We start from the raw sequence: 14,219 nt of genomic DNA on the forward strand, positions 1-14,219 counted from the left end.
CCTACTCCTGCACCTATTGGCTATTGTAAAATAAAGGAATATCTGGAGGAAAAAAACCAAATGATAAAAGTTATCCCTCTGTTCTCACTATTCAAGATTTTAAACTTTCAGCAAGATAATTTATTTTGCTTGTCGAATGGTACTTCATAGCAGCTCATAGAAACATAGAAATTAGGTGCAGGAGTAATTCGGCCCTTCGAGCCTGCACCGCCATTCAATATGATCATGGCTGATATCATCCAACTCAGTATCCAGTCAATCCCCCTGATCCCCCTTAGATACCTGCCTTCTCTCCATACCCCCTGATCCCCTTAGCACAAGGCCACATCTTAAATATTGAACTGGCTTGTCGAATGTTCTTCTCATCTCGGTTTTAAAGGATTTCCCCCTTATCCTTATCTAAAGCTGTGACCCTTGTCCTGGACTTCCCTAACATCGGGAGCAATCTTCCTGCATCTAGCCTGTCCAACCCCTTAAGAATTTTGTAAGTTTCTATAAGATCACCTCTCAATCTCCTAAATTCTAGAGAGTATAAACCAAGTCTATCCAGTCTTTCTTCACAAGACAGTCCTGACATCCCAGGAATCAGTCTGGTGAACCGTCTCTGCACACCCTCTATGGCAATAATGTCCTTCCTCATTTGGAGACCAAAACTACGCAATACTCCAGGTGTGGTCTCACCAAGACCTTGTACAACTGCAGTAGAACCTCCCTGCTCCTATACTCAAATCCTTTTGTGGTGTACCATGACACCCAGGTCTCGCTGCATCTCCCCCTTTCCCAATTGGCCACCATTTAGATAATAGTCTGCTTTCCCGTTTTTGCCACCAAAATGGATAACCTCACATTTATCCACATTATACTGCATCTGCCAAACATTTGCCCACTCACCCAGCCTATCCAAAAACACTAGCTTAGTGTCATCCGCAAACTTGAGATATTGCCTTCAATTCCCTCATCCAGATCATTAATATATATTGTAAATAGCTGGGGTCCCAGTACTGAGCCTTGGGGTACCCCACTAGTCACTGCCTGCCATTGTGAAAAGGACCCGTTTACTCCTACTCTTTGCTTCCTGTTTGCCAGCCAGTTCTCTATCCACATCAATACTGAACCCCCAATGCCTTCTGCTTTACGTTTGTATACTAATCTCTTATGTGGGACCTTGTTGAAAGCCTTCTGGAAGTCCAGTACACCACATCCACTGGTTCTCCCCTATCCACGCTACTAGTTACATCCTCGAAAAATTCTATAAGATTCGTCAGACATGATTTACCTTTCGTAAATCCATGTCCAATGATTTCACCACTTTCCAAATCTGTGCTGCTATCCCATCTTTAATAACTGACTCTAGCAGTTTCCCCACTACCGATGTTAACTAACTGGTCTGTAATTCCCCATTTTCTCTCTCCCTCCCTTCTTAAAAAGTGGGGTTACGTTTGCTACCCGCCAATCTTCAGGAACTACTCCAGAATCTAAAGAGTTTTGAAAGATTATTACTAATGCAACCACTATTTCTGGAGCTACTTCCTTAAGTACTCTGGGATGCAGCCTATCTGGCCCTGGGGATTTATCGGCCTTTAATCCATTCAATTTACCCACGACAAGTTATTCAATTGGTCCGTCATATCCTTGTTCCCCATGATCAACTCACCTGTTTCTGACTGCAAGGGACCTACATTTGTTTTAACTAATCTCTTTCTTTTCACATATCTATAAAATCTTTTGCAGTCAGTTTTTATGTTCCCTGCCAGTTTTCTTTCATAATCTATTTTTCCTTTCCTAATTAAGCCCTTTGTCCTCCTCTGCTGGTCTTTGAATTTCTCCCAGTCCTCCGGTATGCTGCTTTTTCTGGCTAATTTGTACGCATCATCCTTCGCTTTGATACTATCCCTGGTTTCCCTTGTTATCCATGGATGTACTAACTTCCCTTATTCTTTTGCAAAACTGGGATGAACAATTTTTGTAGTTTCATCCATGCAGTCTTTAAATGTCTTCCATTGCATATCCACCGTCAACCCTTTTAGAATTAATTGCCAGTCAATCTTGGCCAATTCACGTCTCATACCCTCAAAGTTACCTTTCTTTAAGTTCAGAAACATTGTTTCTGAATTAACAATGTGCTAATGAAGAACTCAACCATATTATGGTCACTCTTGGGGAATTTGGATTCTTGGGCACCTTTCCCATCCTCCGTCACAAATGCCATTGCTTCCATCGAGAGGAGTGGAGCAATCTCTCCTACACACACACACACACACACGGGCAAAGAATGAAACATTAAACCCCAGCCAACCAAACCTAAGCAGCCAAAATGTGTTTTCCTTTCAGAACTTAACTTACTTATATTATCCACCATCTTCAATTTATTTCAAGAGTTTCAAACTCATTATTTTCTGTATTCCTAATATTCCAAAATTGTAAAATTGCCAAACAGTACTCAGGCATGAGACAGGAAAAAAATGAAAATAGAGGAATAGGGATGGGCTTCCAGAATTTATTTGATAATCGTACCTTGAAATGACAGTTTTCTTGCCCGTTTACTCTTAATTTATACTGTAATTTATTTTATTGTACCTTAAAATAACACATTTTACTTGCTTGTTACTTCTTAATTTACACTGAAAATTTGTGGTAATCATTCCTTAAAATGACACCAACTCCTTGCTTGTTTACATTTAAATCATATCAGAAATATTTTATATTACACCTACACCTACTTGTAACATGATACCCGTTCCTTGCTTGTTTATTTTAATTAGAGAGTTGTATCCTTTACCAATGTATTTAAACGCCAAACAAATTTCAAATCCAATTACTAACAGGTAGGATGAAAATTATGATCCAACTACTTCAAAGATGATCATATTGTGCTACATTACTACTCGGTCAAATTAAGTACAGTGGACAAAATTAGAACTCAACCTGGAATTTAAGACAATATTTGAAAGTGTTCTCAAAAATTGAAATTAAAGATGCCATTTTTAAAAATCAATTGTCAAATTATTTAAAAAAAAAAAGAAAAAGGGAATAATGTTTTATATTCTTTTGATTGCTGGACATTTTCTGATTGCCAGAATTTGTAAAGTCAGTGGAATACTATTTGCAAACTCATTGGCGAGTCCAAGTTGGAAATGCAACAATACATTGTATTGCACGGCCAGAAGGTATCCCAACTATGGACTGAGAACGCGGCCAGAGGCCTTCATCGAGGCGCCGTGGTCTCGATGCCTCCCGGATCGCCGCGTAGAACCCCGATCCGGACCTTGTGGGTAGAAGCCCGGGTCGGACGAAGCGACCGATGGCGTCCGCGGCTGGGGCCCAGGTCAGCTCTACGGAAGTGTGAAGTGGGGGCGTCGACAGCGGTGAGGCCTCGGCAATGGTGAAACCTCGTGGCAATGGGGCCATGGCGGCAGTGAAGCCTTGCGGCGGCACCTTACCAAATTTAGAAATCTCATGCCTAAGTACTGAGGTTAGCCAGAAGTCTACAACCCAAATGCTCACCCTCAAAGTGACACACAATGCAAAGTGAGCCAAAACAAAGTTAAAAGTGATTTGATCCCTAATAAAAGGAACATGACAACGTTTTTGGCAGGAGGATCGAGAAATCATGTTCTGATGAAAATTCAGACTCGAAATGTTAATCGTTTCTCTCTTTCTCCACAGACCCTGTCTGACCCGAGTACTTCAACCATATTCTGTACAGGTGCACAACCTTTTATCCGAAGTTCCAAATAACGAAAAGCTCCGAATAGCGGACATTTTTTCGGTCCTTGAAGACGTTCACCGATGGCGGCCCGCAGAGGTGACAGCGGAACCTCTGGTCGGTCTTCGAAGAAAGGGGAACTAAATCCCCATTCATAAAAGAGAAGGTGAGGGTATATTGCGCGAGAGGGTTAATGATTAACAATCTGCTGCTGCCTGCCCGCTGAGTTAAAAAGTTCCCACGGTAGACTCACGATACACAGTGTATTGTGAGTCTTGCGTGGGAACTTTTTAACTCAGCGGGCAGGCAGCAGCAGATTGTCGCTCCCTTCAGTTTCACCCCACCCACACCCCTCTGCTTCCCGGCCATGTGTGTGACCCCTTCCCTCCCCTCTCCAGCTCCCCGCCCATTGCACCGGCGTGGGGGCTTTGTACTGTCTTCACGTCGGAGTTGCCAGCAGGTCAGTGCCAGTCACCGGTGACGTCAGGACCAACGGGACACCGACCCCCAGGCCCACTGCAAGCACGGAGATCCCAGAGACCCACAGCCAGCAGCAGCCCAGCCCCGTTCCAACTCCAGAGGAACACGCTCCCCGTAGGGACAGAAGCTGATGGTGTGCAAGGTACGTCTTGGTCTTGGGGTTGCGGATGAGGGGGTGCAGCTCGGGCTGTGACGTCTCCGGCCACCCCCCCGTACAGGAGCTGAGACTGGGAACTGTGGGATTGTTTGCAGTTGCAGAGGGAGGGGGGCAAGGGCGGTACAGTTCCCAGTCTCAGCTCTATTCCAGGGGGGTGGCATGAGACGTCAGGACCAACAGGACACCGACTGCAAGCACCTGCTCCAACTCCAGAGGAACCCTGGTTGCGGATGAGGGGGCGCAGCTCGGGCTGTGGGCGAACTGCCACTTGTCGCTGTAGCGGCGCATCGGGGAGCGGGTTCTTGTTGGTCCTGAGGTCTCCGGCCATCCCCCTGGACAGGAGCTGAGAGACGTCAGGACCACCAGAAGCCGCTCCCCGATGAGCCGCTACGGCGACAAGTGGCAGTTCGCCCACAGCCCGAGCTGCGCCCCCTCATCGGGACACCGACCCCCAGGCCCACTGCAAGCACGGAGATCCCAGAGACTCACAGCCAGCAACAACTCTAGCCCAGCCCCGCTCCAACTCCAGAGGAACCCGGGTTGCGGATGAGGGGGCGCAGCTCGGGCTGTGGGCGAACTGCCACTTGTCGCCGTAGCGGCCCATCGGGGAGCGGATTCCTCTGGAGTTGGAGGGACAGGGAGACACAGCGGCTTTTGAGAATGGTGGGCAATCAATTCCAAAGTTCCCACACAGTCAGTACACCTCTCCTACACTTGTCTCCCGCACAAAGATCATCTCGCAGAGAATGATCCCAGCCTAACCCTCCCTATTCTCTCCTATTCTGCAAGAAAAAACTATATTGAAGACTCAAACTCGCGATCGAGTAACTGCCGGGATCGAGGCGCAAACTCCCGACCTTGCGGATATGAGCCGAGCACTCTACCACTGCGCCAGCCGTTAAAATCTACGCTAAAAATCTTCCATTCCGAAAGCCAAAAAATTCTGAATTACGAAAAGTGTCTGGTCCCAAGGCTTTCAGATAAAAGGTTGTGCACCTGTATTTCTAAAGCTCTGCTGATGCTCCCTTTAAGAATACACAAAGTGTGTTGCACCATAACTCACCTTTAAGATTCCTTGGCACAGCAAGAGATCATCATTGTTGGGTTGGCTGTTTTCATATAATTTCTGCACCAGATGAGGGATGCCATTCCATTTTGCAATCTTATCCCTCTCTCGGAGCAAGGAATCTGGAATCTGCAAACAGAAACAGAAGAAATCAGCTGTATATTGGATGAGCTCCTTATAGCCCATTACGTGCTCCAACTAAAGGCTGTGATGCGGAAATTCAGACTTGGAAAATGGATATTGTTGGAGTCCTACAGCACAAAAATAGGTTCTTTAGTCCACATTTACTTCAACCATCAACTAATTCCATTTACCTGCAAGTTATGTTGCCTAATAGGTATTGATTATTCAATGTCAAAGACCCCTCACACCCCAACCATGGACTGTTTGCCCTCCTCCCATCAGGGAGGCGGTACAGGAGCCTCAGGTCACGTACCAGCAGGATGAGGAAAAGCTTCTATAACAACACAATCACACTGCTGAACTCGGAGTCCCGACGATAGATTTTTCTGGTCCCTCCGTCCCCTTTGTTTAATCATTCTGTATTTCCTGATTATTCTGTATCTTCCCTCTTTCTATTTTTTTTGTTTTTTCTTTATGTACAACTACTACGGACTGACGCAAAACTGCATTTCGTTGTACTGATACTTGTATTTGTGCGATGACATTAAAGTTGAATTGAATTGAATTGAATTGAGAGAGAAACTGCTTCCACCACCTTCTCAGGCAGTGTCACATCACTAACCATGTCACATACATTCACATCCAAATCATTAATACAAATAGCAAAGGGTGGACCCAGCACAGGTCCGTGAGAACCACTTGTTACACGCTCCAGTCTGATCAGGCCCCAGGAATTTATCTACCTTAATGTGCTTGAAGGCCTCCAGCACCTCCTTTTCTGCAAATGAGGATTCTGTAAGCATTATTATCCAGCATCTCCCACTCTGACAATCACTCCATACTAGGTTATGTTTTTTTTTTGTAAAAAGCACAGGCACAAAGCAGATAAATTTATAGTGCACTGAGAAAAAGTGGAGAAAGATCACCAATGTGTCTTTTGGGTCTGGGGACAAATTCAGGGGACATGGATAGTTACTGACAATGAGCTGACTCAACTTTAATCTTCCACCACATCAATTCTGACTGAACATTGGTGAAGCACAGTGGTTTAAAAAAATAATAAATCCTGGTCATCATTACCGACTAGTCGACATTTTGAATTTCCAGCTTGTATTGCCATGGATTGTTACTCCAAACAATGCACTGCCACTAACGTAATGCAGTTTAAAGAAGGGTTCCAATCATATACGTCACCTATTCTTTTTCTCCAGAGATGCTGCCCAACCCATTGAGTTACTCCAACATTTTGTGTCTATCTGCACTGCCTCCAAATCCTGATAAATATTTCAGCATTAAATTTTAGTTAAGACTAAACCAAGTGCAGAGCCGATGGGCCCGTTCCCTCAACGCAACATTCCACCACTCACCCATAGCCCCCAATTGCGCAGGCGTGGCTGACGGGTTCCCGTTGTGACACCAGAGATTCCCGTTGTGACGCGAGTCACGGACGGCAAGTGGGAGCGCCCAACCTCCACCAACCTTCCTCTGCTTCCCCCTCCCCCCTTCATTACCTCGCGTACTCCCTCTCCACCCTCATTCTTCTTTCCCCTCTCCTACCCCACTCCCTCCTTCACTACTCCCTCATTCTCCTTTCCCCTACCTTCAGTCACTCCCTCCCTAACCTCTCTCCTCTGCCCCATCCCCCTCCTCCCCATTCCTCACCTCCTTCTATCCCACCCTCCCCTCTCCCTCCTTACCTTCCCCATTACCCTCCATCCCCCACTCCCTACCTCCTCTCCCTTCTCCCCTACTCTCCCTCCTCACCTCCCCCACTTTCCCTTCCCTCTCTCCCTACCTCCTCCTCTCCCTCAATCCCCCACTCTCTCTCCTCACCTCCCCAGGATCACGATGTAAACCACCTCCACGTGGTTTTCTCCACGCCGTTGGCGATGAAGTTGTACTTGAGGCAGCGGCTGTCGCGGGGGGGTGGGGGGGGCGTGCCGAGCTGCCTGGAGCCGGGGAGGGAGAGGCAAAGGCTGCGGCCTAGTCCTTGCCCCGGGTCCCACTCCTCTCCCTCCCCGTGAGCCTGGAGCAGCAGAGCCACCGCCCCCAAACCACACCCCAGCCTCAGCGTCACGGACATTTCAAATCCCGCATGCCGGGCCCACTGCGCACTCACAGGTGGGACTTTCAGTTATTTTCAAATCCGCATGCGCGGATACCCTCAGTCACTACCTCCCTCCATAACCCTGCTCCCCTCCCGGCCCCCCTCCTCTCCCTCTATCCGCATGCTCCCCCACTCCTCACCTCCCCCTATCCCATCCCCCCACAATTCTTTATTTCCAACAGAATAAAAGAATAAAAAGCTAGTGTGAAATAGCATACAAAAAACAAAACAAGAATATTTATAAAGTGTCATAAACAATATCTATAAATAAATGAAATCGTATGTGTCTGAAAAGGAGCAGGAAGAAGCCAAAGCTCATTAATTCCCACCCCTTATTCAACTACTTATAATAATCTTATACAAATTTAACAGCTATATGTACACCATATGTGCACCAGCAGCTACATTTACACCAACTTATTTACATTTATACACTAATCAAATATTTACAGCCATAAAAAAGTAAGAAAAAAAGAAAAAAGAAGAAAAAACCCTCATATATTACATAGTATCTCTTAGTCATAGATACAACCCATCACTCTATAATCACCCTTCCCAATACAATCAGTATAACAAATATCCCACTCACAATCACCTATCCTCATCCCAATATCCTTTAAAAAAAAGTGTTTTTGTACATCTTTTTAAACTGAATTATGTTTGTGCTAAGTTTTATCTCCTGTTCCGGACCATTGCACAAATTCACCCCACTGATTGCTATGCACACACTTTTAAAAGTTGTTCTGACATTGAGTTTTTTTTTAAATTATGTTCCCCTCTCAAATTATACCCACCCTGTCTTTCCATAAAGTTTTTGTATATTTCCTGGAAGTAAATTATTTCTTGCTTTGTACATGATTTGTGCAGTCTTAAATTTAACTAGATCGGTGAACTTCAGTGTATGTGATTTTAAGAATAATAAATTGGTATGTTCAAGGTATCCAACGTTATTGATAATTCTTATTGCTCTTTTTTGTAATGTGCATAATGGCTGTAGATTGGTTTTGTAGGTGTTACCCCATTTCTCCACACAGGAACACAGATATGGCAATATGAGTGTATTATACAGAGTATGTAATGATGTGTAGTCCAGAATGTGTCTTGATTTTCCCAATATTGCTATAGACTTTGCCAGTTTTGCTTTGACATGGTTTATATGTGGTTTCCAGCAGATTTTGTTTAAGATCACACCAAGAAATGTATTTTCATATACTCTTTCTATACTTATGTTATTTATTTTCAATTGTACTTGAGGGTTTGTTTTATGTTTTCCAAATAGCATCTTTGTTTTGCTTAAATTTAGAGACAATTTGTTGACATCAAACCACTGTTTACCGGAGGTTCCCCTCCTCCACCATAGATGAGGCTCGCACCAGGGCTCTTCCATACCCCGCAACACTGCTCTCTCTCCCTATCCCCGCACTCGCAACAAGGGCAGAGTCCCCCTAGTCCTCACCTTTCACCCCACCAGCCATAACGTAAACAAGTAATCCTCCGTCAGTTTCGCCACCTCCAACGTAACCCTACCACTCGCCACATCTTCCCATCTCCCCCCATGTCTGCCTTCCGCAAAGACCGCTCCCTCCGCAACTCCCTCGTCAATTCTTCCCTTCCCTCCCGCACCACCCCCTCCCCGGGCACTTTCCGTTGCAACCGCAAGAAATGCAACACCTGTCCCTTTACCTCCCCTCTCGACCATTCAAGGGCCCAAGCAGGTTCACCTGTATCTCCTCCAACCTCATCTACTGCATCCGCTGCTCGAGATGTCAGCTGATCTACATCGGTGAGACTAAGCGGAGGTTGGGCGATCGTTTCGCCGAACACCTCCACTCGGTCCGCAAGAACCTACCTGACCTCCTGGTGGCTCAGCACTTCAAATCCCCCTCCCATTCCCTGTCCGACCTCTCTGCCTTGGGTCTCCTCCATGGCCAGAGTGAGCAACACCGGAAATTGGTGGAACAGCACCTCATATTCCGCTTGGGGCATCTGCATCCTGCGGGCATGAACATTGAATTCTCTCAATTTTGTTAGCCCTTGCTGTCTCCTCCCCTTCCTCGGCCCTCGGGCTCCTCCTCCTCCTTTTTCCTTCCTTCTCCCCGCCACCCCCTATCAGTCTGAAGAAGTGTTTCGGCCCGAAACGTTGCCTATTTCCTTCGCTCCATAGATGCTGCTGCACCCGCTGAGTTTCTCCAGCATTTTTGTGTACCTTCAATTTTCCAGCATCTGCAGTTCCTTCTTGAACACTGTTTTAATTTATTCATTTCTGATGTGATGACCTCCAAAAGCTGCTTCAAATTGTCACCAGAACAAAAAATATTTGTATCATCTGCAATTTCAGTATATTTGATACTCTGCATATGTCGTTAATGTATAATATGAAAAGCTTTGGACCTAACACAGATCCTTGAGGTACTCTACAAGTTATGTTCATGTAAGTTGATTTATGTTCACCTATTTCTACAAATTGTTGCCTGTTTCTTAAATAGCTCTCACCCAATCCACTCCAAACCCCTCTGATGCCATACCTATCCAGTTTCATGAGTAAAATGCCGTGATTTACGGCATCAAATGCTTTTTTTAAGTCTATGACTATTCCCACTGCAAGTTTTTTATTGTCTATGCAATTTGTGATTTCCTCAATTAGTTCCATTAGTGCCAAAGATGTTGATCTGTCTGTCCGGAATTCATATTCACTGTTGACCAAAAGCTTATGTTTTTCAATGAAATTGTCAAGTCTTTCTGTAAAATGTTTTTCAAGGATCTTGGATAATTGGGAGAGTAAACAAACAGGCCTGTAATTTGTGAAATGGTGTAATTCCCCAGTTTTATATAATGGTATTACTTTTGCTATTTTCATTTTGTTCGGAAATTTACCGGATTGAAAAGACAAGTTACAGATACGAGTTAATGGTTCTACAATTTCTTCAATAACGTTTTTTATTATAATCATATCAATATCATTCCAATCAGTAGAGGATTTTCTTTTACATTTTCTTAGTGTCTATGATTTATTTTCCTTCGACTGCTCTAAGGAAGATAGAGCTAGTATTTCTATCCCAAAGATCAGTATCCACCCCTTCTTTTGTTTCTGGGTCATTAATTTTTTCTGCCAAATCTGGTTCCACATTTACAAAGAATTTGTTAAAACCATTAACCGCATTAATCGCGTTTTTTCTTAAAAGAAAACCTAAACACAATGTTAGCTGCTAATGAAAATGGAAGAATTTGATTAAAACAGAGGGTTTTTTTTAAGAAACTTTTTTTTTTTTTTAATGTAAATGAGATTCATAGAAACATAGAAATTAGGTGCAGGAGTAGGCCATTCGGTCCTTCGAGCCTGCACCGCCGTTTTAATATGATCATGGCTGATCATCCAACTCAGTATCCCGTACCTGCCTTCTCTCCATACCCCCTGATCCCCTTAGCCACAAGGGCCACATCTAACTCCCTCTTAAATATAGCCAATGAACTGGCCTCACTACCCTCTGTGGCAGAGAGTTCCAGAGATTCACCACTCTCTGTGTGAAAAAAGTTCTCCTCATCTCGGTTTTAAAGGATTTCCCCCTTATCCTTAAGCTGTGACCCCTTGTCCTGGACTTCCCCAACATCGGGAACAATCTTCCTGCATCTACCCTGTCCAACCCCTTAAGAATTTCTATAGTTTCTATAAGATCCCCTCTCAATCTCCTAAATTCTAGAGAGTATAAACCAAGTCTATCCAGTCTTTCTTCATAAGACAGTCCTGACATCCCAGGAATCAGTCTGGTGAACCTTCTCTGCACTCCCTCTATGGCAATAATGTCCTTCCTCAGATTTGGAGACCAAAACTGCACGCAATACTCCAGGTGTGGTCTCACCAAGACCCTGTACAACTGCAGTAGAACCTCTCTGCTCCTATACTCAAATCCTCTTGCTATGAAAGCTAACATACCATTCGCTTTCTTTACTGCCTGCTGCACCTGCATGCCTACCTTCAATTACTGGTGTACCATGACACCCAGGTCTCGCTGCATCTCCCCCTTTCCCAATCGGCCCACCGTTTAGATAATAATCTGCTTTCCCGTTTTTACCACCAAAATGGATAACCTGACATTTATCCACATTAAACTGCACCTGCCAAACATTTGCCCACTCACCCAGCCTATCCAAGTCACCTTGCAGTCTCCTAGCATCCTCCTCACACCTAAAACTGCCCCCCAGCTTAGTGTCATCCGCAAACTTGGAGATATTGCCTTCAATTCCCTCATCCAGATCATTAATATATATTGTAAATAGCTGGGGTCCCAGTACTGAGCCTTGCGGTACCCCACTAGTCACTGCTGGTATTCGGGATACCATTGTGACTTTGAACGCGGCTGACGGGCAGGGCAAGTGGAAAATTGTTTTTGTAAAGTAAAACATGTCAATAACTTGCAAAATATACCATCAATCTGAACAAAACTTGGCTAATGTACATCCCAGGACAATGGTGAGTAAAGTGGGGCAAAAACTATAGCGCTATCCTGTACCGTTTTGGTGGAGTTTCCAGGACTCACTCATATGCAAACAAACAAACAAATAAACAAACAAGATGAGAGCTTTAGTAATATAATAATGTAGAATATAATACTACTGGGTACGAGGCTAATAAGATATGTGCAGACTGCTGCCCGACCCACTGAGCATTTTGTGTCTATCTGTACTGCCTCCAAATCCTGGTAAATGTTTCAGCATTAGTTTTTTAGTTAAGATAATACTACTAGGTACGAGGCTAACATATGTGCAGACTGTAAATTCGGCTAATTTTACATTCTTGGTCACACAAATAGAGATGGGAATCTATTGTGTGTCTTAATCATAAAGATCCAAGATACCACTAAGAGGCACCGACGATGGCAGGCTCGCCAACAGTCTGTCTTTTCTTTTTTCTGTGTTATTTTTAGTGTGTTTTAAAAGTATATGTTAATGTTCTGTGGTTTGTTTTATATGAGGGTGAGGGAGGAGGTCAGGGGAAACGTTTTTTTCAATCTCTTACCTTGCCAGAGATGCAATTGTTTTCCGGATCGTATCTCCGGTCGCTCTGCGGGCTAACATCATGGAGCTGGCGCCTTGCTCAGGAATGACTGACCGCCACCGCGGGGACGTGGACTTACCATCGGAGCCGATCCTTTGCCTGGGATCAACAACGCGGCCTGCAGATTTCACCATCGAGGAGCTCAGTCAGATCGCCCGGCGCGGGGAGCTGACATTCCTCCCGCCCACCCCCGGATGCAGAAGCTTGATCGCCCCGACGCGGAGAGCTCAACCGCCAGCCACGGGAGCCAAGATCGCCCCATCAACAGAAGGATCGAGGCCCCTACCGCACGGGAGAACAAAGAAGGGATGAGATTTAACTTTTTTTCACTTTCCATCACAGTGAGGAATGTGGAGGGGTACTGTGGTGGATGTTTATGTTAAAATGTATTTTGTGTGTTCTGTTCCTTTTTATTGGTAAGACTGTATGGCAAATGAAATTGCTCGTATGTTGCAAAACATACTTGGCTATTAAAGTATGATTATGATTAATATGAAATGTTCTACTAATTGGGAGGTGGCAGAAACAGGGTACGCAGAAAGATAATCACAACCGTGTTGAATGGAGCAGGCCTAGTTTTAAACTGCTTTTACCCAATTCATTTTCTGTGCTTCTATCACCAAGGCAGGGTATGTATTTCCCAAAGTTCTTGGGTTTGCATAATTCTATAGGACCTACTTGACAAAGCAAAACCTCATGCTTTACCTATTATGATGAGACAAATAAGATGGGTCGATTGTCAGAAAAGAGAAAAAAAAATCAACAAAATTAGTAATAGTGCAGTCAAAATGTAGACACATGGAACTGCAAATGCTGTTTGGACAGTAATAATGACAGCAAGTAGGCAGCTTATTGTTCCAGTAGAGATCAAAGTCCCCATTTTTACGCTTAAATTTGCTCCTGGTGATATGCATCTAACCTGAATTTACTTTGTAAATACAATCGATTAAAATGTTTATTTTACGCCAAACACTTCCGGCTATAATTCAAAATTAACTTTCCGTTATCCAAGTTTTATTTTCACGAATGATACGCCCACGAATGAAGCTAATACTATTAGTCATTCGCCTCAAAACATCCATCCCCTCCCGCCGCCGTAACACTTGGTGCCAAGTTGTTACCCTGCACCCCGTAAGGCGGACAATGACCCCCCGAAATAATGCGCAGCCAACACTTGCCTTCCACCGAAACCTGACCAACAGCGGCAACAGCCATGCCCTCCCGCATCCAAATCACAATCATCGCTTTGGCCGCTGCAAAATCGAGTCCCCTGCTTTACAGGGCCCTTCCGATATGTTCAGTTATCTCATCCCCTGGCCTACCTGCGAGACTCTGGTGGGCCCATGCCCCGTGTAGCGACCCTGTTGAAGGCGAGGGACGATATTGTGGGGGCGAACACAACGAGATACGGCGCTAGAGAGCTCCGGAGGCCCAGCCGCCGCCGCCATTTCCCTCACGACAGAAAACTGCGGCCTCAGCCCATCCGCTCTCTCCATTGGCCGCTGGCGGCGCCGCCCTGGCTCTATC

General features: G+C 44.9%; 1 protein-coding gene across 1 annotated transcript in view; it reads right to left on the bottom strand.

Annotated features, from left to right (window-relative positions):
• Positions 1-14,219, bottom strand: part of LOC129707579 (short transient receptor potential channel 4-associated protein-like) — a 66,208-nt gene that overhangs the window by 45,757 nt on the left and 6,232 nt on the right. The window contains exons 2-4 of the mRNA XM_055652727.1: positions 14,015-14,216; positions 5,406-5,538; positions 2,141-2,238 (exon numbers count right to left, since the gene is read on the bottom strand). Coding sequence (XP_055508702.1) covers positions 2,141-2,238; positions 5,406-5,538; positions 14,015-14,216 — 433 coding nt within the window. The remainder of the gene's footprint in view (positions 1-2,140; positions 2,239-5,405; positions 5,539-14,014; positions 14,217-14,219) is intronic.

This window comes from Leucoraja erinacea, chromosome 21 (genome assembly GCF_028641065.1).
Source record: "Leucoraja erinacea ecotype New England chromosome 21, Leri_hhj_1, whole genome shotgun sequence".
Lineage (NCBI taxonomy): Eukaryota > Metazoa > Chordata > Chondrichthyes > Rajiformes > Rajidae > Leucoraja > Leucoraja erinaceus.